The sequence below is a fragment of the Somniosus microcephalus genome, chromosome 8 (genome assembly GCF_052327205.1).
Source record: "Somniosus microcephalus isolate GS21.2 chromosome 8, FLI_Smic_1.0, whole genome shotgun sequence".
Classification (NCBI taxonomy): Eukaryota; Metazoa; Chordata; class Chondrichthyes; order Squaliformes; family Somniosidae; genus Somniosus; species Somniosus microcephalus.
Genome location: NC_140994.1, coordinates 137,317,086 through 137,344,124, shown reverse-complemented (window position 1 = coordinate 137,344,124; position 27,039 = coordinate 137,317,086). Strand labels below are relative to the sequence as shown.

The window sequence follows — 27,039 nt, the reverse complement described above, 5'->3', positions numbered from 1 at the left end:
CTATCCTGATGTGTTAGCTGAGATTTTATGCTCAAGTTTCCAGAGTAGGGCTTGAACCCACAATCTGCCAAGGCTGCAAACTTTATTGGCTAAAGTTCCATTTCACTGCCAACAATTCATTTGGCACTTGGCACACATTGTGAGAGTAATTTGTTGACATCTTCATATGAGGCCAAAATTATTGATTTCCTTTTCCAAAAATGATGCAACTTTGTAATAAGAATTTAAAAATGAATCTATTTAAGTTGGCACTTTTCAAGTCACATCTTGTAGTCATCCAGCTAAGGCCTGGTTAAACACCTGCCAGCTGTACCCCCTGAGGCTCTTCCAGGTTGGGTTGGGGGATAAAATTGGCACTGCCCAGCCTCTCCCTTGGTAGGATGCTTGCCGTTAGCCAATCACAAAGTAGCATTGCCAATGATAGCAGAGACAGCCATACACATCCTCTTATGTTCAACCCTTGAGGTTAATGTTTTCAGCACTGTGACAAGAATGGAGTAGAAATAAGCTAAAGACAGATGTTGTCTACTCCCACTGGGCAACACACTCCAACTAGACTTCGAGTGAATATACACCCTGCTCACACAGCATCAGGGGAATATGGGTGCAATGCAGGCCTATAGATGACTAATGAACATTGCTGACCATCGTGGCAGTTAGAACCATTTGTTAAGTTATAGAAAATGACAGAACATATGCACAGAGAACGTACTCTACCACTGCCTGTGTCCACAAATCATCATCATTTTATTTTCTTATCACAGCAAAGCCAAAAGCAAATGAAACCGTATGTTTTCCAAATGGACTCAGCCTAATGTGGATCATATCCAGATTTGCAACTCCACAGCTCAGCTTATTTCAGTGAGGGTCTGCAGACAGAATGTCAGAATAAGCAGTGTATAGGGTCTTAACAAACTGTATACATCTCTGTCTAAACTTCGTGAGAGGCCGGAGTCGATTCAGATGAATTTATCTGAAATTGAATGTTGCCTCTCGGTGTTTCTGTCCAACTGGCCCCCAACCCCCTACTACAATAATAAACTTTGATGAGTGTTCTCTCCCAACAGGCAAAGCCCTCCATTAATAAATTAACATTTACAGTATGAATATGAGGATGTAGCAATGAGAAAAGGCTGTAGCCCAGTTTGGTCTGTTATGCAGGTCCATGTACATGACCCAATTGCACTGAGAGAGGTTGATTTAAATATGTTAACGAAGTATCACGCCCCTCCACGGGGGACACACGGGCATCTCGCAACCGCGTCACCTTAAAAACAGCAACGGCACGTAGGTGGAGGGCTGGGGTCGCGTTCCCCTTTTTAAATTTTAAAGCCCCCCCCCCACACCACCCCCCCCCCGACCCTCTCCGGCCCATCGTGGGGGAGTTAATATCCAGGTCATTGTTCTTCATGTGAGCAGCATTGTAAAATTGTTCAATCTTTGTGTTGCCTCAACAGCAGCTCACAGGTCAGGTCCTGGACCTCACATGGACTGTGTCTCCTCTATATTGATGGGGGTAGTAGAGGGGTATTGCGTGCTTCCTGTTAAAGCTCATTATCAAAGACAAACCTCCTGTACCTCGTACTCACAGCAGTAATTCAGAAATCCCATGCATGTTCTCCGATGCAATAGCTTCAACCAATCTACATGTGTGTTGGTTGTAGACATAGTTACAGATTGACTAAAACAAATGCACAGAGGAAAATAACAGCCTGTGTTATCTAATTGACCTTAAAAAACAGGATTCAATAATACTTTTTCAACTCAAACAGCAAGCATTCATTTCAAGATACCCTCCTGAGTCTCTCCCGGTAATCAGTCAGTTGATGTGATAGAAACCCAGAGGGGTGCTAATGTGTATACTTAACCTCCTAACTGTAAGATTGTGTTTTATGGGTGGAAATAGTTGGAAAATATCCCAAGCAGAATATTAGCAGAGTATAACAACCTCATTTAGAGAGTGAATGGAAGCTGAGAACAGTAAGCATTCATCCAGAGTTTCACAGCTGAATCAGCGAGGAGTTTGATGAAGGATTGGAGGACTTTGAGAACAAGGGGAAGGAGGTGGAGAAAATTTGTAATGAAATGTTCCATTAGACAAATGTACAGTCATTTTATTTTCCTAGTAAAGGGCAGGCCTATGGCACAGATTAAATGTGTTTTATTCACTGGGGCAGCAGTGCACAACTTCTTAAAGATGAATTGCTCTGTCATCTTGGTGGGCACAGATTTCATTGACTGAGGGTAAAGCACGCTGCGTACCTGATGTTTAAACGCCATCCTGGCCTGAATTGGAGCCTGATGAACAGGAACATGTGTGTGGGTGTGAATGAGAGGAGAGACACACAAAGACAGAGGATTTGTTGCTGATTCTGAATGGATTTCTGCAATTACCAGCTGACAGGAGATCATTTTAAACACCTGCTTTATTTTCACAAGATGTCTGTGGATCACTGCAAAACACACTTGATTCAAATACGGTACAATAGAAACAGATTAGTGCAGAGTGACGGGTCCGAGTGTACAGAGTGACTGGGTCTAGGCACTGCTCCCATACCTTGTGTACCTTCCCCGTGTGCTCCTCTCCCTTCCCAGAGCCACTGGACCTGCCCTTGACGTCGCTATGATCCAGTTGCCAACCTTGCATGAACTGCCCCTGAGTCACTGATTGTATTTTTTGCTCTAGGCACTGCCGGGGGAAGTATTAACATTTTGCAGCTCTTAGCTGAAATGTTATTAAGTTGATTTTGCTTTTCTTGCTCTGCAGACGATTGGAACAAAATTTGATCAAGACTGTGGGAGCCGGAGCCTTCACACAATACAAGAAACTCAAGCGGGTGTAAGTAAACCAGGGATTTATTAAAATCAGGATTGCAGGAACGTTGATTCACTGAATAATCACAGCACATGCAGGCATCACTTAGTAGCTTCCCCCCTTTTACCCTTTCAAGTATCCAGCAGTGAGCGGAGCTTGACTCACCTACATCGCAAGCTCCAGGAAAGTGAGTGTACTGGAGGGAGAACAGACAGAGCTAGGAGTGAGAAAGCTGCGGGAGTGTGCTTACAGGTGTGATGTTTGCCACACAGTGCCCTGGTCTTTAGGGTAGGGATTTCGATCAGGGAGTTTTTTAAAATTTGTTTATGGGATCAGGGCGTCCCTGGCAATGCCAGCATTTATTGCCCATCCCCAGTTGTCCTTGAGAAGGTGGCGGTGAGCCGCCTTCTTGAACTGCTGCAGTCCGTGTGGTGTTGGTACTCCCACAGTGCTGTTAGGTAGGGAGTTCCAGGATTTTGACCCAGCGACGATGAAGGATCGGCGATATACTTCTAAGTCAGGATGGTGTGTGACTTGGAGGGGAACTTGGAGGTGGTGGTGTTCCCATGTGCCTGCTGCCCTTGTCCTTCTAGGTGAAATAGGTCACAGGTTTGGGAGGTGCTGCCGAAGAAGCCTTGGCAAGTTGCTGCAGTGCATCTTGTAGATGGTACACACTGCAGCCACGGTACGCCAGTGGTGGAGGGAGTGAATGTTTAAGGTGGTGGATGGGGTGCCAATCAAGTGGGCTGCTTTGTCTTGGATGGTGTCGAGCTTCTTGAGTGTTGTTGGAGCTGCATTCATCCAGGCAAGTGGAGAGTATTCCATCACACTCCTTACTTGTGCCTTGTAGATGGTGGAAAGGCTTTGGGGAGTCAGGAGGTGAGACACTCGCCGCAGAATACCTAGCCTCTAACCTGCTCTTGTTGCCACAGTATTTATGTGGCTGGCCCAGTTAAGTTTCTGGTTAATGATGACCTCCAGGATGTTGTTAGTGGGGGATTCGGCGATGGTAATGCCATTGAATGTCAAGGGGAGGTGGTTAGGCTCTCACTTGTTGGAGATAGTCATTGCCTGACAAATCTTTGGCACGAATATTGCCACTTATCAGCTCAAGCCTGAACGTCGTCCAGGTCTTGTTGCATGCGGGCATGGACTGCTTCATTATCTGTTGAGTTGCAAATGGCGCTGAACGCTGCAGTCATCAGTGAACATCCCCATTTCTGACCTTATGTTGGAGGGAAGGGCATTGATGCATTGAAGGAGTAGGAATGTTCATCCAAGTTGACTCAAGATAAAGATCAAAAAGTTCTGATTTTTTTTTAGTTTTCACGTTTTATTTTATAACTACTATACATCAAGGCACAGTACTACAAAAGACCAATACTCAGGATCTTTTCATGACCAGCATCTGAGGTGCCTCTAAATTGGTCTTGGCAGAACATGTACAAGCAGAAGTGTCCAGAGTCCATTTGCCATGTAAGATTCAGCAAAGCCTGTTCAGCATTGCATCTTCAGCAGTAGTTCACCTGGACCTCTGCTTCATCTTTCGTCCTTTACACTTCAGCCTGTGCATAAGCTTCCTCCGCCACTTAGCTCTCATGTCGACAAGGATCTCATAATCCCAGAACCGAAAGCTCTGATGGGTTGTGCTGTTCCCCACGCCACTTGTGAGGAGCTCCCTGTACCTGCTGTCTGCTTCACAAGGGCTCAAATCCATGCTTGCCAGTTGTCTATGTAATGATCAGTAACCTGTCATTCTAGAATGGTATACTACGTGGAGCTTTATGTTGCTGTATGTTTAGCTGTATATATAAGAGTGGACTACCCACGATGCACTAGGCTACCCATAAGGCAGTAGTCAAGATGGATGCCATACAGAAGTCCACATGGCATGAATAAAGTGACTAGCTCTAAGCTAGCTGTTCATAATGAAAACGACTAGTTATTAATGAACATAACATGGTACCAGGAGTGGGGTGCTGGAACTCTCCGTGGAGCATGTACCACTGGCTGAGCATCTTCCTTTAGCTGGATCTTGTAAGTGAATGGTAGAACTCCAAATCCTTTGAACACATCCTGGAAATTACTCACTACAGAATCCACCGAGTCATCTGGTCTGCTTATGGCACAGTTTATACGGTAGACTCTCCTGACCAGTTCTAAGTCCTCACAAGCTTTGTCACCTAGTAGTGAATCAAGTCCTTCAGCCACAACAGAAAACGTGAGATGATGCACTTTGTCTTTGACTGTCACTTTAAGTCTGCATACACCTAAGCTATCTATTTTCTGTCCATTATAGTTCTTCAGTAGTACTGACTTTTTCTGTATTTTGGGCTTTTCTTTCATATTTTTAATGTCACTCATACTGATTAAGTTTGCTTTTGCCCCAGTGTCTAGTTTCAATGTAACTAATGCTCCATTTACCTGCAGTGGGATCATCCATTTGTCCTCTTTTACTGCATTAACTTTATGTTCAGCATTGTCCATTCCTGAGGGCTGCACATTTTCTGTATCCTTTTTGATATTGTCACATGACACCATTCCTACAGAAAATGTCTCACTTAAATCGGTGTCCTCAATCACATTAACTCATTGCCCTTTCTTAGTTTTTACTTTTGAAAAGCATTGTTTGGCAAAGTGATTCTTTCCATGACATTTTGTGCACATTTTTCCAAACGTTGGGCATTGTTGTGACTGGTGTTTGTAACCACAGCGTTTACAATTAAAAATTCCTTCCTCCGATTGCTTTGCATTTCTGTTCTGCCCATGTTTCTTCCCTTTGTAGGACACAGCACCGACAGCAGCACTATCACTTACTACAATCGCATTATTATTAATTTCACTGAAAGTCTTCATGTGCTTTTGAGCTAGCTCACTGGCTTGGCATATTTTTACAGCATTTTCCAATGTTAGTTCGGTTTCTCTCAACAGATGTTCCCTGACCTTTTTTATCATGAATATCAAACACAATCTGGTCACGAATCATGGATAATTTCAGTTCAGAGAAATTATATGTCTGTGCTTTCAGTTTCAGATCGGTCACAAAGCTATCAAAAGTCTCATTTTGCTGCTGTGTCCTTGAACGGAACACGTACCTCTCATAGGTTTCGTTCTTTTTGGGAGAACAATGTGTATCAAATTTTTTTAGCACATCGTCCAATTTTTTTCTGTCCTGCTCTTGATTAAATACAAATGTATTAAATACCTCTATCGACTGTGGGCCTGCAACCATGAGCAGCAACGCTATTTTCCTTGCATCTGGCATCGTACCGAATCCGATGGCAGCAATGTAGAGTTCGAATTGTTGTTTGAAAGTCCGCCAATTGCAGTCGACATTCCCCATGAGTTTCAAACCCTCCGGTGGCTTCAAAGTCTCCATGTCGCGTTTCACAATATTCAGCAGATTTTACCACTTCTGGTACCATGTTATGTTCATTAATAACTAGTCGTTTTCATAATGAACAGCTAGCTTAGAGCTAGTCACTTTATTCATGCCATGTGGACTTCTGTACAGCATCCATCTTGACTACTGCCTTGTGAAATGACTGTTCTGTTTTAGTAATAGTCCACTTGCGACACTCAATTCTGACCTTACGTGAAAGTACTTTGGACAGGAACCTTTTGGCCAACCATGATGAATGTTCTCTATTACTGTTTGTAACACTGTATCTTTTACTGATTCTTCTGCTATTTGCTTTGATTTTGTGTCTGACACGGGCAGCGCAGCAGTGACCATACTCACATGAACATCCACGTCTTCTTCAGTAGAGCTCACATGACTCATTGTGGGTGCTCGGGATAGTGCATCTGCTAACACTATGTGTTTGCCTGGTGTGTAGATCAGTTCAAAGTCATATCTTTGCAGCTTCATCATGAGTCGTTGAATCCTTGGAGACATGTCATTCAGGTTCTTTTTTATGATGGCAACCAGTGGGCAGTGGTCTGTCTCAACTGAAGGTGGGAAGTCCATATATGTAGCCATGGAACTTTTCTAGTCCGACTACCAAGCCTAGGCATTCCTTTTCAATTTGGGCGTATCGACACTCAGAATCAGTCATAGACCTGGAGGCATAGGCAACAGGCTTCCAATCTTCACCCTCTGCTTGTAGCAAGACCGTGCCTGGGCCATCTTTTGATGCATCCGTTGACACTTTGATTCTCTTTGTTGGGTCAAAGAAGGTGAGTACAGATGTGGTTGTCAGCACTGTTTTGAGGTTCATCAACTCTTGTTCATGTCTTTCTGTCCATGCAAACTCATTTGTTTTATGTAGCAGGTCTCGCAGACAGGCTGTCTTGGCTGACAAGTTAGGAATGAACTTTCCAATGAAGTTTATTATCCCCATGATGCGTAGCACTCCTTTTTTGTCAGTGGGTCGGGGCATGTTGAGTATGGCGTTTACTTTTTCCATATCTGGCTCTATTCCTTTACCAGATAGATTATCTCCTAGGAAAGTGACTTCCTGGACGCCAAACTGACACTTGGCATGGCATGAATAAAGTGACTAGCTCTAAGCTAGCTGTTCATAATGAAAATGACTAGTTATTAATGAACATAACAGTCTAAAGAGCAATTAGTGACTACCCTCCCTGTGGGGGAGGTACGTGGATCTCCTTGAAGATGAGGTGGCTACAAAACAGTGATGGAAGTTAGAAGCCATTTCAACCATTCATGCCACATTTGATAAATCGATACCTGAGCCAAACAAATCTGCAGTACCCCAGGGCATTGTTGATGACTGACTAATCAGTCTGGCTTGCAAATGGAACCTGGAGAGATAGACATGTCACTCGGAGCTAGGATTCTTTCCATTTGGCTCCAGATAACACTGCAAGACAATGCCTAACAAGTAAGATGGTCAAAGCTGGCAAGCAGTGAGAAGTTTACCAGTGGTCTGTGCTGGTTAAACTGCAGCCCCTCTCTATATCTGCTCCTCTCTTTCTCTATTATCCCAGTTATTTTTCTATCTGCCCCTTCTCTTTATCTGCACTTTCTCTTTTTCTATCTGTCCCTTCTCTCCCTGTCTGTCCCCTCTGTTTCTCTGTCTCCCACTTCTCGTTATCTCTTTTCTTTCTGCTTTTTTTGATCTGCCTTTTCGCTTCTAAATGCCCTTTCTGTTTCCCCAATCTATCCCCTCTCTTTTAGAAATACTCGTAGCTGCACAAATTCTGGGCATTTTTTTGTCCTCTTGGCAGAAGCGGCAACCAAATAGCCTCCACCCCTTCAATGCAGCCCTTCTGTATTGAAGAATGGGAAAGATACTTAACTGAGGTAAGAGCCAGATGCCCCATTTCCACAATCTCCCCTCTGAAGTGGCATCTCAGGTTTCACCAGTGGGGCTCTTTCTACCCATCAGAATCTCCAGAAAATGATGCAGAAGGAACTATGATGTAATTCCCGCATGCTGCTTAAGAGTTTGCAGCCCATGCCAGATATACCCAGGGAAATGGGTGTCAGTGCAAACGAGACGAGACCCAGAGTTATAGAAACCCACTCTTATTATCCTCCAACCAATGCACATAGAGGCCAGGGAGAGGAAAATCAACCATTGAACGTTTAGAATAATAGTCACTTGGGTACAGCAGCGAGGGACTGTGGAATCGTACCCCAGCAGGGGCCACTAGTTCGAGTAGAGGAGGGTAAAATATTGGAAGCAGGAGGAAGCTGTGGGTGGGAAAGTTGGAACCATAATAAAATGGCATCGGTGAAAAGCCAAGCATTCTTCATTGTGGCGCAATGGGGTTGAATGTCTGCAGAGGGCTCTCTCGATCGTCTGCTGTGACTGCGGTAGATGATCTACAGAAACCCGGGTTTAAACGGTGCAAATCCCCTGTCGAACCCCGCGGAAATTCTGCGCCAATATGTTTGCCTCCAACTGCCAGAGACATTGTTGTTTTTTGTCATCTCAGTGAAGTGCAAATATTTTTAGACGCAACTGACTTGAAATTCCTCGATGCGAATAATAGTGTACAAACACTAATGAAATTAGTTTAATTCTTATTTAATAATTTCATTATTAAAAATGAGCACATGCGTGAAATTCCTTTATTTTTAACTGAGGCTCGAGCCCACTTATTTTAAAAAAGCGAGCAACTCCAGTAAGAAGCCTCCAGCAGCCTGAGGAGTTTCATATGAACCATTTGTACAGTAATATCTGTACAGCAAAAATTCAAGGCCGGCACTGTCTCCAAAAATGTCCAGATGCTAAATAAATGGGCTAGATTGATATACTTGACATGGCAGTTTATACCTGATGTGTGAGGGTACAAGACTGCATGTTGGGTACAACACACAGGTCTGACAACAGACATCGATCACGCAGTCAGTAATTGGCATCATTTTTTAAGCATTTCATTCAGAATGTCAATGAACAGATTGAGAAAAAGGAGTGTGGGACACTGGGAAGAGAAAATAATCTTGGAGCTGTGGAATTTTGAATTTATTCCTCTGTTGGTTTCTTTAGAATAACTCTCCCATGGCTTCACCAGCCGGTAATGATCAGGTCTTTCGCACTCCTGGAGTAATTTCTTAATTAAGTGTCTTCTTAACACATCTGATAAAATAGCAATAATAAAAAATAATAATAATTAAGGTCCTAAGTATAATTAATCTAAGCAGCTGGCATCTTGCGCCCAGTGGGCACACACCCACAGCATTTGACTGCTTTCAGGTTCAGTGCTTATTAATATTCTCACCCACAGAAAGCCTGGCGCTTTCCTTTGGCTGTGACTGAGATCAGGCCAGGGATGCCAGGGTAGCTGAAGGAGGAAACCCTACAATACATCTGGCCTGCAGCATGCCTGAAGTGCGAGTTTGCAATGACATTACCTCGGGTGTAATGTTTGCCTTCGCGGCCTGGCGATAATCTGACGGAGTGGGTTGCCTGCCCGTTATAGAACCTGCATAATTTATATCCGATGAAACCAATGAGAAGAAAATCAGACGGGTTTTATAATGGGCGGGTGATCCACTCCACCAGATTACCATCACGCAGTGAAAATGAAAATTTACTCCATTTGTTTTTTTGCCATTTTTTCTATCCTCTTCCACTTGGGCGAGATCTTGACTTTGCACGATGGTGTTAAATGGGTGATAGCGAGTCGGCAGCTCGTTTTACATCTCTCCCCATTTTTATTCCCATTGAAATTTTTATTCCCGTTGAAGCCAATGGAAACGGGCTGCCAACTTGCTACTACCTGTTTCACACCATTGCACAAAGTCAGGATCTACCCCCTTGACTCCTAACCGCTGTAAGACTTTCTGGGCACTGGAAGCTGTACAATACCTCAACCAGGTCTGTGGAATGAATGGCCTTTCCTCAATCTGTGCTTTCTTATGTCCCCATAAACTCAGATATCATCATATGGGAAGCTTTCATCATATGATTATGTTTACCCCTTTTCTAATCAATTGTCTTCAGCTGTTCCCCTGCAGGTGTGATTCCCAATGAGGATACAGTTCGATGGTTGCTGGGTGCTCATCTGTAACTCACTCAAGTATCAGTGATTCATAAATAAACCCAGATTTTTTATTTGTTCATTCATGGGTGTTGCTTGCCTACCCCTAGTTGGCCTGAGGTAGTGGAGGGCCTTCTTCTTGAACTGCTGGTAACGGTTTACTACAACTGAGTGGCTTGCTAGGCCACTTCAGAGGGCGGCTAAGAATCAACCACATTGGTGATGGATTGGAGTCACATATAGGCCAGGTTGGGTAAAGACAGCAGGATTCCTTCCCTAAAGGACATTAGTGAACCAGTTGGGTTTTTACAACAATCTGACAGCTACTGTATATGGTCACTTTTACTGATAAACTGAATTTAAATTCTCAAAGTGCCATGGTGGGATTTGAACTCGCATTCTTTGAATTACTCGTCCAGTAACATAACCACTACACTACCGTACCCTTCTTAGTGAACTTTTGACTGTGGACGGCATGTTTGTCAAGCCTGATCCGGTCCTCATTGGGCATTCACTTGTGCATACTCTCCTTGTTTATTTTCCTTCCTTTCCATAAGCTCTCCCGCCCCCCCCCCCCAACCAATCTTTCCTTAAATTTAAATGGTTAAGGAGGTGGACCGTTGGACTCGACGCTCATGAGGTCTCAGATGCCTCGTTGACATTGCATTATCAATTCGCATTTCAAGCAATTTGTGGTGCAAAAATAATACAGCTTGAAGGGTGAAGAAAAAAAATCTATTCAGTGCTCACCGTGAGATGTCCCGCTCCAGCAATTTCTGGGCCATAGTTTTATTAGAATTGAAATTTGCTCCTTATGCCTCTTATTTTTTTCCCTACAGCGACCTGAGTAAGAACCAGATCTCAGAGATTGCTGCCAATGCATTTCAAGGACTGCGATCGCTCACCTCCCTGTAAGTATGGAGCTTAACAAGGAGATTCTTCATTGCTTTTAGTGTGTAATGTGTTGAGGGTGTTTTTTTTCTCGTCATTAGAAATTAAAAGAAACAGTTAATGGCCCTTGTGCCAATCTCCCTTTTGTTCTGGATTTCTTTCTCTCTTGTGCTTTATTTTTCTGTTCCTTTCAGTCAATTTTTAAAAACGTTTTTGATGACATACAAATTTTTGATGACAAAATTGGGTGTATTGGTTTTGGAAGGCTTATTGAGCCTGACAGTGTGAAGAAGTTAAAGTAACACATACAACTGATATTGAACAATCAAGAGTGAATGCCTACTAATGTTGATCCAGCTCCCTCACATTGTCAGGTATTGTAACTCCTCCCAGACAGCACCCTGTGTTACTGGCTCTATCTTTTACTAATGTTAATCCAGCTCCCCCACAGTGTCAAGTATAGTAACTCCTCCCAGTCAGTTTCAGTTCACCTGTTTGAAAGTGTTGATTCTGCTCGAGAAGAACTGCAGCGTTCCCTGTGGGATTTGCAATTTACTGAGTCATTAATCAGTTAAGTAGTAGGACTGCTGAGTTTGCACCTTGCCCATAAGAAGACTCTGGTCTCTAAATTAGTGGATCAGCTAATATTGTGTAGAATTAGAGTCAGTCTCTTCTTAAAATAACCTGATGCTCACCGGTACCTTCAAAGCTTTTTAGGTGCATTACACAGGCTAATAAAACTCTTATTGATGTGCCTCTAGTATTCGTGGCATTGAAGGGCCGCATCAGATAGGGAATCCGGTTAACCCAATAAATTTACTTTTAAGCTTTAAACCAAATACAGGCTTTGAAATAAGTGATCAATGTTAACTCAGTTGTATTGATGCTTGCGGTGCAAGTTATCATTTTTGGTATATCTTTCCATTACATGCTTGAGTCCTTTTTGTGAATGCTCTTCTCATGTTACAGTTTTTCAATCCCCTTTCATTCCTCATCTCTCAGTTTCTGTGTGGTATCCCTCCCCCGCCTCCCCAGTGCTAAATCCTCCTTTTCCTTTTCCAATCAAACACAGCAGCAATTTGAACTAGTTGGGCCCTCCAGTATTGAAACCAGACGGCTGGAAGCGTCGCCGCGGTTTGGGTTGAAATGGGCATCACATTGCACAAATCAGCCAATTGCATTGTTAGAAGTTAGTTTCCCTTTCCAAAAATAATAGATTCTGCTTTTGTATTGCAGATATCTGTGGAGATCTACTTCACAATTTATCACACTGAGCCGCTTGGTTTGTGAAAACAGCTGCTAAGCAAAAAAAGCTGTTGAACTTCATGACCCATGCAAGGCTTCCAGATTCAGAGATAACTGACAGGATTTCCAAGGAGGCAGTTTTCAATGTTCTTTCAGCACTTCAATATTGGCTTTCACAGCCAACTGAATAAGGCATCAAGTGAACAGCTCAGTAAAGTACTCTCTACAGGAAAGGTCTATAGAATGAACAGTGCAGTAGATCAGAGAGTGCTATAGAATGGACAGCACATCATACAGGAGAGCTCTATAGAACGGACAGTACAACACACAGGAGAGCGCTATAGAATGGACAGTACAACACACAGGAGAGCACTATAGAATGGACAGTACATCACACAGGAGAGCTCTATAGAATGGACAGTACACCACACAGGAGAGCTCTATAGAATGGACAGTACATCACAGGAGAGCTCTATAGAATGGACAGTACATCACAGGAGAGCTCTATAGAATGGACAGCACATCATACAGGAGAGCTCTATAGAATGGACAGTACAACACACAGGAGAGCGCTATAGAATGGACAGTACACCACACAGGAGAGCGCTATAGAATGGACAGTACATCACAGGAGAGCTCTATAGAATGGACAGTACATCACACAGGAGAGCTCTATAGAATGGACAGTACAACACACAGGAGAGCGCTATAGAATGGACAGTACATCACAGGAGAGCTCTATAGAATGGACAGTACAACACACAGGAGAGCTCTATAGAATGGACAGTACATCACAGGAGAGCTCTATAGAATGGACAGTACATCACACAGGAGAGCTCTATAGAATGGACAGTACACCACACAGGAGAGCTCTATAGAATGGACAGTACAACACACAGGAGAGCTCTATAGAATGAACAGTACACCACACAGGAGAGCTCTATAGAATGGACAGTACATCACACAGGAGAGCTCTATAGAATGGACAGTACATCACACAGGAGAGCTCTATAGAATGGACAGTACATCACACAGGAGAGCTCTATAGAATGGACAGTACAACACACAGGAGAGCGCTATAGAATGGACAGTACATCACAGGAGAGCTCTATAGAATCGACAGTACATCACAGGAGAGCTCTATAGAATGGACAGTACAACACACAGGAGAGCACTATAGAATGGACAGTACAACACACAGGAGAGCACTATAGAATGGACAGTACAACACACAGGAGAGCACTATAGAATGGACAGTACAACACACAGGAGAGCACTATAGAATGGACAGTACAACACACAGGAGAGCTCTATAGAATGGACAGTACATCACACAGGAGAGCTCTATAGAATGGACAGTACAACACACAGGAGAGCACTATAGAATGGACAGTACATCACAGGAGAGCTCTATAGAATGGACAGTACATCACAGGAGAGCTCTATAGAATGGACAGTACAACACACAGGAGAGCACTATAGAATGGACAGTACAACACACAGGAGAGCACTATAGAATGGACAGTACAACACACAGGAGAGCACTATAGAATGGACAGTACAACACACAGGAGAGCTCTATAGAATGGACAGTACATCACACAGGAGAGCTCTATAGAATGGACAGTACAACACACAGGAGAGCACTATAGAATGGACAGTACAACACACAGGAGAGCACTATAGAATGGACAGTACATCACACAGGAGAGCTCTATAGAATGGACAGTACAACACACAGGAGAGCACTATAGAATGGACAGTACAACACACAGGAGAGCACTATAGAATGGACAGTACATCACACAGGAGAGCTCTATAGAATGGACAGTACAACACACAGGAGAGCTCTATAGAATGGACAGTACATCACACAGGAGAGCTCTATAGAATGGACAGTACATCACACAGGAGAGCTCTATAGAATGGACAGTACATCACACAGGAGAGCTCTATAGAATGGACAGTACATCACAGGAGAGCTGTATAGAATGGACAGTACATTACACAGGAGAGCTCTATAGAATGGACAGTACATCACACAGGAGAGCTCTATGGAATGGACAGTACATCACACAGGAGAGCTCGATAGAATGGACAGTACATCACACAGGAGAGCTCTATAGAATAGAAAGTACATCACACAGGAGAGCTCTATAGAATGAACAGTACATCATACAGGAGAGCTCTATAGAATGAACAGTACATCACACAGGAGAGCACTATAGAATGAACAGTACATCACACAGGAGAGCACTATAGAATGGACAGTACAACACACAGGAGAGCTCTATAGAATGAACAGTACATCACACAGGAGAGCTCTATAGAATGGACAGTACATCACACAGGAGAGCTCTATAGAATGGACAGTACATCACACAGGAGAGCACTATAGAATGAACAGTACATCACACAGGAGAGCTCTATAGAATGAACAGTACATCACACAGGAGAGCTCTATAGATTGGACAGTACATCACACAGGAGAGCTCTATAGAATGGACAGTACATCACACAGGAGAGCTCTATAGAATGGACAGTACAACACACAGGAGAGCTCTATAGAATGGACAGTACATCACACAGGAGAGCTCTATAGAATAGACAGTACATCACACAGGAGAGCTCTATAGAATGAACAGTACAGTAGATCAGAGAGCTCTATAGAATGGACAGTACATCACACAGGAGAGCTCTATAGAATGGACAGTACAACACACAGGAGAGCTCTATAGAATGGACAGTACATCACACAGGAGAGCTCTATAGAATGAACAGTACAGTAGATCAGAGAGCTCTATAGAATGGACAGTACATCACACAGGAGAGCTCTATAGAATGGACAGTACATCACACAGGAGAGCTCTATAGAATGAACAGTACAGTAGATCAGAGAGCTCTATAGAATGGACAGTACAACACACAGGAGAGCTCTATAGAATGGACAGTACATCACACAGGAGAGCTCTATAGAATGAACAGTACAGTAGATCAGAGAGCTCTATAGAATGGACAGTACAACACACAGGAGAGCTCTATAGAATGGACAGTACATCACACAGGAGAGCTCTATAGAATGAACAGTACAGTAGATCAGAGAGCTCTATAGAATGGACAGTACATCACACAGGAGAGCTCTATAGAATGAACAGTACATCACACAGGAGAGCTCTATAGAATGGACAGTACATCACACAGGAGAGCTCTATAGAATGAACAGTACATCACACAGGAGAGCTCTATAGAATGAACAGTACATCACACAGGAGAGCTCTATAGAATGGACAGTACATCACACAGGAGAGCTTTATAGAATGAACAGTACAGTAGATCAGAGAGCTCTATAGAATGAACAGCACATCACACAGGAGAGCTCTATAGAATGGACAGTACATCACACAGGGGAGCTCTATAGAATGAACAGTACACTACAAAGAAGAACTCTATACATTGAATGATAGCAAAATACTGCAGATGCTGGAAATCCAAAATAACAACAAAAAATGCTGGAAAAACACAGCAAGTCAGGCAACATCCGTGGAGAGAAATTTGAGTTGACGTTTCGGGTCGAAACGTCAACTCAAATTTCTATACATTGAATGTTGTGTACTGGAAGGTGCACAAAATATCTAGAACCTTGTACTGGGAAATGTAGAAACTCACCAGACCCTTGTACTGGGAGTGCAGAGAATGTAGAACGTGGTACTGGGAGGTGCAGAGACTGTAGAACGTGGTACTGGGAGGTGCAGAGACTGTAGAACGTGGTACTGGGAGGTGCAGTGACTGTAGTATGTGGTACTGGGAGGTGCAGAGAATGTAGAACGTGGTACTGGGAGGTGCAGAGAATGTAGAACGTGGTACTGGGAGGTGCAGAGACTGTAGAACGTGGTACTGGGAGGTGCAGAGAATGTAGAACGTGGTACTGGGAGGTGCAGAGACTAGAACGTGGTACTGGGAGGTGCAGAGAATGTAGAACGTGGTACTGGGAGGTGCAGTGACTGTAAAACGTGGTACTGGGAGGTGCAGTGACTGTAAAACGTGATACTGGGAGGTGCAGAGACTAGAACGTGGTACTGGGAGGTGCAGAGACTGTAGAACGTGGTACTGGGAGGTGCAGAGACTAGAACGTGGTACTGGGAGGTGCAGAGAATGTAGAACGTGGTACTGGGAGGTGCAGAGGCTGTAGAACGTGGTACTGGGAGGTGCAGAGGCTGTAGAACGTGGTACTGGGAGGTGCAGAGACTAGAACGTGGTACTGGGAGGTGCAGAGAATGTAGAACGTGGTACTGGGAGGTGCAGAGACTAGAACGTGGTACTGGGAGGTGCAGAGACTGTATAACGTGGTACTGGGAGGTGCAGAGAATGTAGAACGTGGTACTGGGAGGTGCAGAGAATGTAGAACGTGGTACTGGGAGGTGCAGAGGCTGTAGAACGTGGTACTGGGAGGTGCAGAGGCTGTAGAACGTGGTACTGGGAGGTGCAGAGAATGTAGAACGTGGTACTGGGAGGTGCAGAGACTGTAGAATGTGGTACTGGGAGCTGCAGAGACTGTAGAACGTTGTACTGGGAGGTGCAGAGACTGTAGAACGTGGTACTGGGAGGTGCAAGGTCAGATCAGCACCTTGCAGTGGAAGCCGCAGGGACCAGTGTGTGCCTTACATCGGGTTACATACATAGGATATACGGCACAGAAATGGGTTATTCAGCCCAACCAGTCCATGCCGGCATTTGTGCTCCACTCGAGCCTTGTCCCGTTTTTCCTCATCTAACTCTATCAGCATAACCCTCTATTCCCTTCTATCTCATGTGCCTGTCTAGCCTTCCTTTAAATGCATCTATACTAATCGCTTCATCCACTCCCTGTGGTAGACCCTGTGGTAGTCTTGTACTTGCAGCTGTACTCCACTCAAACCTACAGTTTAAACTGATATTATGTCTACCTCAACTAGCATAGTGCACTCTTTTCAAGCTTCTAACTGGTGGGGCAGCAGTTGTAAGTCATTGGACTGAGATCCTATGGCAATCTTGGGTATGACATTTGGTGCAAGTTGCATTTAATGGTGGTACCCACTACAGACTGCACACAGCACACCGAAGAAGTAATGTCTTAAATATCAAAGAAAAATCTAAACTGACAGGGATTTAGCAGCGATGCGGCTATCACGGCTGTTTAGTTAAAGAGCAAGGATAACCTGCTAGATTGCCCACTAATCATTAATCTTATAGTGGGAGATATTTGTACACTTACTAATGTTTTGTAGTCACCTCACATAACATAGCAAAGCACAGGAATGGAAAAGACTCCACAGTCCATCTGGCCTGTCCCAAAAACGAATACCTCTTAAGCACACAATCCCTCAAATACCAATCTAATTCTCCCTTATGTTTTTCCACACTATTTATCTGTGCTCGCTTGCGTGGCAGTCTGTTCCATACGTTCACCACCCTTTGTATTAAGTACTTAAATCATATCTGTCTATGCACCTTCCCTCTTCTAAACTTGAGCCTGTGTCCTTTGGTTCTGGAGTTTGTGGCAATCTATTCCCTTAAGAATCTTGAATAATATCTTTCCTGCACCTTCTCCTCTTCAGAGCAATCAACCCCAGGCTCTTCAACCTCTTCTCATAGCTCAGATGCCTTAAACTCTTCATTTTGATTGTTCTTTTCTTCACTACCTTCACTGCCCCTTTTTTTTAGTTTTCAGCTCACACACAGTAATACTGAAACAAACACTATTACAGTAATAAAGATGTAATAAATAACATATTCCTGTAATATAGTGACCCAAAAACTAATATAAATATTTAATTGAGCTCATCGTCTTCCCATTTTATCATCAATTTTTTCAATTTTTATTATTTTAGCTTTATTCTTACATAATTTGTATCTGATGTATCCTGTTCTGACTACTCTAGCTTTTTAAGTTTAAAAAGCAATATGTTCTCCTGAGTCCAACTCTCTCCTTTAGAAGTAGAAAAGTTGCCCTCTTATTGGCTAAACTTGAGTTCCAACTGAATATAACAAACTCTGAAGATTGACATAGTTGTTACATAGACTTCAGCGAGTCAATGTTTAATGAGTTTTTACAACTCAAGCCAGGGAGGGCTGCTGCAAGATAAATTACTTGTCTAGTATCTGCAGCTTGATCACACCTAGACATGACATGATTAGGATTAAAATAATTGCAGCCTGTCAGAGAACAGAGACTTTGGCTGGAATTTTGCCGGCGCTCAGCAGACGGGATGGGTGGCAGGTCAGCAGTTAAATTTAAAATGATTGACAGCGGGTTGGGAACCCGCTGTCAAAACATGTCACTGGGCTTTCCCGATGTCAGGTCTGCCAGAGCTGAGAAGACCCAACAGGCAGCAGTGGGGAAGGCAGTTAAAATCATTAGTGGCTTGTTTACAGCCACTTATCAATGGCTTTTTCTCAGCTTTTTGGATTTGACAGGTCGCCCACTGGTTTCCCGCTGTGCCTAGACCTCATCTGTGAAGCTGAGGCAGGAGGTCAGTGGCCATTGAATCAGCTGATGAGTTGACTGCTTCAAATGACAAGTCAAAGCTCCCAGCTGATTGAGACATATTCCCTTAACCACTAGCTTATCTAAAATGCATTTCCACTACAGATTCAGGATGCTGCAAGTCTTTACACAAGTCTCCATCCAGTCTGACCTCATTATCTCTCCCACCATTGATGGATCGCTTCTGTCATCCCAACTTCACCTGCCATCTATTCCATCAGCATGGGTGCCCCTGAAACTCTTTCACCTTGATTCTCAGAATCCCACCATGATCAGCCCCAACACCCACATCACCAGGCACACCAGCAGCACCAACAATAATACCAACCTTCTCCACAATCACCTGATGCTGCACAGGACACAGGGCATCAGCACCCAACCACATTGCTGCCCGGGAGGCCAGGAATGGCCTCACAATGGCCAGATTTGCTTCACTTGACGCTGTACAGCCTGGCTGCCACATGATGCGCCAGGTTGGCACCATCCCACACCAACAACATAAAGCATCCCCGCAATGCCCAAGCCATTCCTTTCACACTCATCAGCATTGTGGAAGGTACCGTTATGTCTCACCATTCACTGCAACTCACTAAGCCACTTCCAAAGGTGCACACAAATCTGTCCAAGAACACAAAGTGTTGAAATTAAAGATTTCAATGTTTGACTCCACATTAACAGAAACTTTACATGAACATTGGCTAAAACACCCAAGTACCTACCCTTGTGTGTTGTTAGTTGGTATGATTGCACTAGGATGAGGGTGAGTGTGAGGGGTGGCAAGTGAGATGGGGATGTGATAATGTAGATAGAGAGGGATGGGTGGAGGTACAAGGTAAGTTGGTGTGAGTAAGGATGTGCAGGAGTAGGGTAAGGAAGGCAGAATGATGGGGATGTGATGAGTGGCACAGCAGGATGAGGTTGAGTGTGGCTTTGCAGTAATGTTTTGTGATCATCTGAGATCATTGAAAGGTTTGCGCCACTGCAGCCTGGTCCTCCTGACGACATCCCTGCTTGTGCCCTCCTGTGCAATGTGCAACCAGGCTGCGTTGGTGTCCTGGGGAGGTCTCTTCCGCCCATGGGAAGGGAAGAGGACCTCCTTGTGTGCTGTGACTCCCTCCAAATGCATATGGAAGGAGTTATGGGACAACCTGGGTGCAGCCGTGCACCTCTATGCAGTGCTTGTCCGTGTTTGCAGCTCCTCAATGCTGTAGAACACTGACAGCACAACTGTCAAAATAAATTTGGGCATGGTCCCTTTAAAGAAACCGGCTGATGACACGTCATAAATGATGTCCTCAGACCCACTTCCTCTAATTAGCCGGGAAACTCGCTGGGCGGGCTTAACAAGCGCAATCATCGGAAAGTCATTTCGGAGGCCAGGATGGAACCAGCAGCGGGGCCGAGACCCGCCACCGACATCCCCCGCCATGGTAGCGTAAATCGTGGTCTTTGTGTTCTTTTCCCATGACAAATGGGGAGTGGAATTTGTTTAGATGGAAAGTGAGTACTGAGCTATGTGGGCACCTCCCAATGGAAGCCAGTCATAGATCCTGTCCTCGAGGCCCCAGGGAGGTGTGTGGCCTAGGTGGGACACTGAGTTGAGTTTCCAATCCTATAGTCTCTCTGTTACAAAGATTCCAAAGCTGTTACATCACCTACCTCCACCCCTACCTCAACCCATCAGCCACTGGAACATGCATTCATACCTTTGTCACCTCCAGACCCAATTACTCCAATGATCTCCTGGGCAGCCTCCCACCAATATCCCCTCTAATTTTTATTTTAGTTGCGCGGTCCCTTTAAATTTGCAGGGCAGTATCTTTTCCAACGTTACAGCAGGTGAGTGGCCGGCATGGGACCTTCTGATTGCTGTGCGGCCGCGCAGCTTAGGGGGAACATTGCCTCCCACCCTCCATAAACCAACCGAAGCCCCTTACTCTGGAATTCCCTCTCTAAACCTTCCTGCTTCTCCATCTCCCTCTCCTCTTTTAAGACCCCCCCTTAAAACCCACCTCTTTGACCAAACTCTTGGTCACTCCTCCAATCTTTCCTTCTTGGCTTGGGTTCCATTTTTCCTTACGTCTCTTGAATATTTTTCTATCTTGGAATGTATTTCTGTATTAAGGGCATTATATGAATGCAAGCTGTTATAAAAATGTAAGTTGTTATTGTAAATGTGTCATCCATAATTTTGGTGGCTAGTCAGGAATAAATCAGTTCAGTTCTGAAGTGAAGCCTTGCTGCCTAACAGATATGTTTTCTTGTGCTTTTTAGTGTCCTCTATGGAAACAAGATTACCGAACTCCCCAAGGGCCTCTTCGATGGGCTGATATCGATCCAGCTGCTGTGAGTAGCGTTCCATATTGGTTCCATTCATAAAGTTAAATCGATCTACAGCAGTCAGTGTAACATCAGGGCTGCTGCAAATGGCTGCCTGTTCATAACGATTAAATAAATCAGGTATGGTATGTTCCGTTTAAAGCACAATTTGGCCAGCTTGTGACTCCACCTTAGCCATGAGCTTGGAAGTAACATCTTTTTAATCAACTTGAGACGTGTAAAAAGAAAGAAGTTAAGTACATTCTAGACTGAAACTCCCTGAAATAACATAGCATCAAAATACAATACTGTTGATCAGTCTGATTGAGAATATGAAAAAACAATTTAAGCACATTACCGATTTCTTTTATAGTGCAAGTCCTTTTAACTTGGGGATTTCTCCCACAAAGTGCAAGTTCAAAGTTGTAATTGAAAAACAATTTAGAACTTGAGACACTTTCAAATGGAAAAGCGGGATGTCACCTTGATGAAGTATTTTTCAAAATAATTTACCCGGTCCAGATACAGAAAGTGGGAACAGTCTACTGATGCAGCTGGTGACACAAAGCCGAGAGCAGGCGAGGCACTTCCCTACTGGGAGGTGAAGAAAGCGTGACTTGGAGGCTCTGTTATGCACATGTTGGCAGTCTGTTGCAAGGCAACATCAACAAAGGATTCTGAGCAGGTGGCTATCCATGTTCTCAGCTGGAGATCAGTGCATGGTGCAGAAAACCAGGGAGACGGGAAACTTTTCATGTAAAGCTTTATTGGGACAGTGAATGCTTTACATAGAATTTACAGCACAGAAACAGGACATTCAGCCCAACTGGTCTGTGCCGGCGTTTATTCCCCACATGAGCCTCCTCCCACACTATTTTATCTAACCCTATCAGCATGTCCTTCTATTTCTTTCTCCCTCATGTACTTAAGCTAGTTTCTCCAAGCTTTCAGTTTACCAAAATCAACTACTGAAGCAGAGTCAATTCAAAGTTCATGCGATCAGTCGGTGTTTCAAATTGTGCATCAATAACTTGGTAATCACTGGCAAGTTTTATTTAACCTGTAAGATAGAACTATTTGAAAAGCTGCAGCTGCTTGACAAATTCAGGAGAAGCAGCTGGCGAGTGAAGAGCAGAACACATGGTCTCCATTAAAAACCGAGCTCCAGTATCTTAGATGCACCAGAGGTGCCTCTGTGAACAGAAGCTTCAACTTTTGTATCAAATAGAAAATCCTTCATTCATGTCATTAACTGTGTAGGAGCAACACAATCTGAGTCACTCAAACTGAAGGTAGAATCTACAGTTTTGCAAAAATGATTGCCATCAGCGATTTGATCTTTGAGGGAGGCAGTGCAATGCAGCAAGAATGTTTTTCAAAACATCAATGGAGTCCTTGATCAAGGAGGTCTGCTGAGCTACTGAAATAACAACTCTTTCACCAGTAAAACCTTGGGCTGGAATAAAATGCCTTCTGGCCCTGGTCAAAGACCTCATTAAATTTTATTTTGTGGAGTTCAGATATACTGTGAATCCATTAAATGTAGTTTGGAAGAAGCAAGATTCAAAATAATAGAAGATTGCCCTATACTCGAGAGGAGGAGTTAATTGGGCCCTTTCTAATGTTGCTCAACAAAGCCTAACTTTACACCTGGTACCAGGATGAGGGAACTGACTGAGGAGATGGCTTGAACTCCAATCATAAAGTTTATGCTGATCTGCTGAAAGGCAATTCACCATGATTTACCTGATTGTAAAAATTCCAAATTTTCCAGGGCAGCGTGCCCTTGGGGTCCCCTAGAAATGCACCACCAATCTGTACAGGTGATTGGACAGCACAGGTCTGATAGTGATATAGTACAGCACTGAGTTTAGTGTCTATGCAGGTATGGTTAACTTCATACTGAAATGAATAGAATCTAATTGGGGCCGTTTCTCTCCTCACTCTACAGGCTCCTAAATGCCAACAAGATTAACTGTTTGCGTGTGAACACCTTCCAGGACTTGCAGAACCTCAATCTCCTTTCACTGTATGACAACAAGCTACAGACCATCGCTAAGGGACTGTTTACACCGCTCCGATCCATTCAGACACTGTATGTATTCTGTTTTAGTGGTAATTCAACTGCCACTTTCTGCACTTTGTTAGAGAAGGAGACAGATTGGGCACAGCTATATGATGAGGGGAACAGTGTGGTCGTAGAAGAGACTCAGCAGGGACCAAAGGCACTATGGATGAGATCCAATACGGAACAATTAAGATTGCAGAAGAGAGAGTATGATGGGATTATAAAGGAGACCCAATCTGAGAATGGTGGGATGGGAGAGTAGTGGATGCCCAGATGGGGAATGACCCCATAATAGAATGTTTTAATGCTGCATTGGACTTGGCCATTGGACAGGTAAGGATGATCAGAGGCATGGTTTGCTTTGTGTGCAAAGTAAAACAAAACTTTTCTTGCTGAACTGATGACTCACAGTATTAGCAGGCTGTAGTTCTCTGTGGCAGGAAGCCACAGCATACGCCTGCACCAATGTGTAGCACCACGGAGCCCTGGCACATCGCTTTGCAGCTGCAAATCTTCCTCCTCCACGCAGTTCCCAGCCTCAGCCATGATTGTGTGGTGAGGTGCTGATCAGAGGCCCAATAGGGGAGGGGTGGGGTGGGGGGTCGGAATTTACACTGGGGTGATAATAAGAACATAACATAAGAAATAGGAGCAGGAGTAGGCCAATCGGCCCCTCAAGCCTGCTCCGCCATTCAATAAGATCATGGCTGATCTGATCCTAACTGCCAATCCACTATCACAGAACCATCTCCTGCATCTAACAGAATTAGACACACGAAATAGGAGCAGGATCAGGCTACACGGCCCCTGGGCCCGCTCCGCTACCCACAGGGCCATGACCGATCCGAACCTAGACTCCTGTCCAAATTCCTGCCTGCTCCCCGTAACCCTTAATTCCCTTTACTTCTAGGAAACTGTCTATTTCTGTTTTAAATTTATGTAATGATGTAGCTTCTACAGTTTTTTGGGGCAGCATATTCCATGGACCTACCACCCTCTGAGTGAAGTAGTTCCTCCTCATCTCAGTTTTGAAAGAGCAGCCCCTTATTCTAAGACTATGCCCCCTAGTTCTAGTTTCACCCATCATCGGGAACATCTTCCCCGCATCCACCCGATCCAACCCCTTCACAATCTTATATGTTTCAATAAGATTGCCTCTCATTCTTCTGAACTCCAATGAGTAGAGTCCCAATCTACTCAACCTCTCCTCATATGTCCATCCCCTCATCCCCGGGATTAACCGAGTGAACCTTCTTTGTACTGACTCGAGAGCAAGTATGTCCTTTCTTAAGTATGGACACCAAAACTGTACGCAGTATTCCCGTTGCGGTCTCACCAATACCTTGTACAACTGAAGCAATACCTCCCTATTTTTATATTCTATCCCCCTAGCAATGAAAGCCAACATTCCATTGGCCTTCTTAATCACTTGCTGCACCTGCATACTAACCTTTTGAGTTTCGTGCACCAGGACCCCCAGATCCCTTTGTACTTCAGTACTTTCCAGTTTCTTGCCATTAAGACAATAACTTGCTCTATGATTTTTCCTGCCAAAGTGCATAACCTCACACTTTCCAGTATTGTATTCCATTTGCCAAATCTCTGCCCACTTACTTAGCCTGTCTATGTCCCCTTGCAGATTTTTTATGTCCTCCTCACTCACTACTTTCCCCCCCATCTTAGTATCATCTGCAAACTTTGATATGTTACACTCGGTCCCCTCCTCCAAATCGTTAATATTCCCACACAGCTCTTAGCAGCTGGTTCCAGGTGGACATTGGTGGTGTCTGAAAGAAGGTCAAGTACAGAAGATGCATTTGAGGGGCAAGACAACCAATTAGGTGGAAGGGAAGAAAATAAGTTTAAAACTGGCAATAGTTGCCGTTATTAAAAAAAAATCTTTCCCTCCCCCCCCCCCCCCCACCCAAAACACATTGTTGCAATATGATTCAGTAGTCAAAGGGTTACTGCATACCCCTGGATAAATTACCAGACAGCAATCCAATTGAGGGTTTCAGAGGAACCAAGACAGTAAGGCTGGAGTCATTTTTGCTTGTAATCTGACCTCTCCGAGTGGATCACTGAAATTCACCACGTAGTACTGCACTGACTGTTGTTTGAAACACCCATGCCTATGAACTTTCTTAGCAGCTAATCCTCTTACCAGTCCGATATTACGTTTCAATTGCAAGTTTGGGATGCAGGGACGCTAAAAGCCTTGACAAAATGTCGTTGTTGTGCTGTGGGCGTTAAGGCATGCTGAATTTGTATGACACAGGGTAGATATAGTGTTAACATCAGGCCAGTGAAATTCACTACCCTACATATTATACACTAGCTGGGGGAGCCCGGCTTTGCCAGGGCTATTTTGGGCCGGGCGGTTTAAATCGAGTCCCAGGCTTTGGGGCCTGTCTGTCTGTCCCTGTGTGAATCTGCTGCCGGGCAACATTTCTACCTTTTAATAGCTTCAAAGATGAAAGTGAAAGTACTTATAAAACGTTTTTGGTAAATGTTATGTAATTTTTAAAAGAGATACTAACTTTTTCGAAACTGGATTAGCAGAGTTTGAGCTGGAAGTAGTGAAGCAATGGCTGCCCGATGCCCGAGTTGAAAAGCATTAGTCCTGCCCACAGACGCAGCGATTGGCCAACCATCAGGCGACTGAACTGTAGGATTGGTCAATCGTGCCGGCACAGGATTGGTCGACCTTGACGTCAGTCAATCAATGCTACTTAGCAGATAATGAGTTTAATTTTGAAGGCTTTTTGCATAACGCGCGAACAATTTTTGTCCGGCCGAAACGTAAATACGCTTAGGACGGTTCTGGAATCGTCAGCTTTCTTTCGACGTAACGCACGTGTAGGTACGCTCTATAACTTTCGAGTTAATTCAAGACAGACAGACGGAATGACAGACAGAAGTACCCTAGTCTCAATTTGACTATTTATTTTGCCTCCCAACTGCAAATGAACTCCCTGGTATCATTCTCTGTGAGTCACATCATCGTGTTCAGTCCTGATTCTATCACACTGGCCTCTCTCAGCAGTTAATGACATCACCTGTCTCCCAAGATTCCTATAGGAACATAGGCACATGAGGAGGCCATTCAGCCCCTCGAGCCTGTTCCACCATTTAATGAGATAATGGCTGATCCGCATCTTAACTCCATTTAACCACCTTGGTTCCGTAATTCTTAATACCCTTACCTAAGAAAAGCCTAACTGTAATGTATACAACATTGAAGGGACTACTTTGTTTTGCGGATGTACATCCTTAGTTGCGAGCGTATATAACAGACGCGTATCGATTTGTACAGTCAGTGCCAAAGTTCCAGTTACCCAGTAAAGATCACTTGAAGTTACTCTCAGTCTCTGCTGCTTTATTATTTTGTGTAGTTGTGTATAGCGGTACAAACACAATAAATTGGCGACGAGAATTATGAACCTACGTCTTCCTATTCTGGCATCGCATCCAGAGGACACTGAAATTTGGAAGAAAGGAGTGAGAAGGTAGAGAAAACGGAGCACGCTTGCTAAGCTAGGCAGGGGATACGTAAGTCAAGTGAAAAGTGCACAGGACTTGCATGACGCTAGCTAACTAGTAAAGAAAGAAAAACGGGTTTGGAAGAACAAAATGGTGATGATTGGCACGATTGCAGCATTTGATAGCAGCATTGAAGACTGGGCAACTTACATTGAAAGAGTGGAGTTGTACTGTGTGGCT

General features: G+C 44.0%; 1 protein-coding gene across 1 annotated transcript in view; it reads left to right on the top strand.

The window, feature by feature from the left end:
* LOC147113814 (slit homolog 3 protein-like) overlaps positions 1-27,039 on the top strand; it is a 714,603-nt gene that overhangs the window by 509,611 nt on the left and 177,953 nt on the right. Inside the window, exons 10-13 of the mRNA XM_085995157.1 lie at positions 2,768-2,839; positions 11,110-11,181; positions 21,204-21,275; positions 23,200-23,343. Coding sequence (XP_085851283.1) covers positions 2,768-2,839; positions 11,110-11,181; positions 21,204-21,275; positions 23,200-23,343 — 360 coding nt within the window. The remainder of the gene's footprint in view (positions 1-2,767; positions 2,840-11,109; positions 11,182-21,203; positions 21,276-23,199; positions 23,344-27,039) is intronic.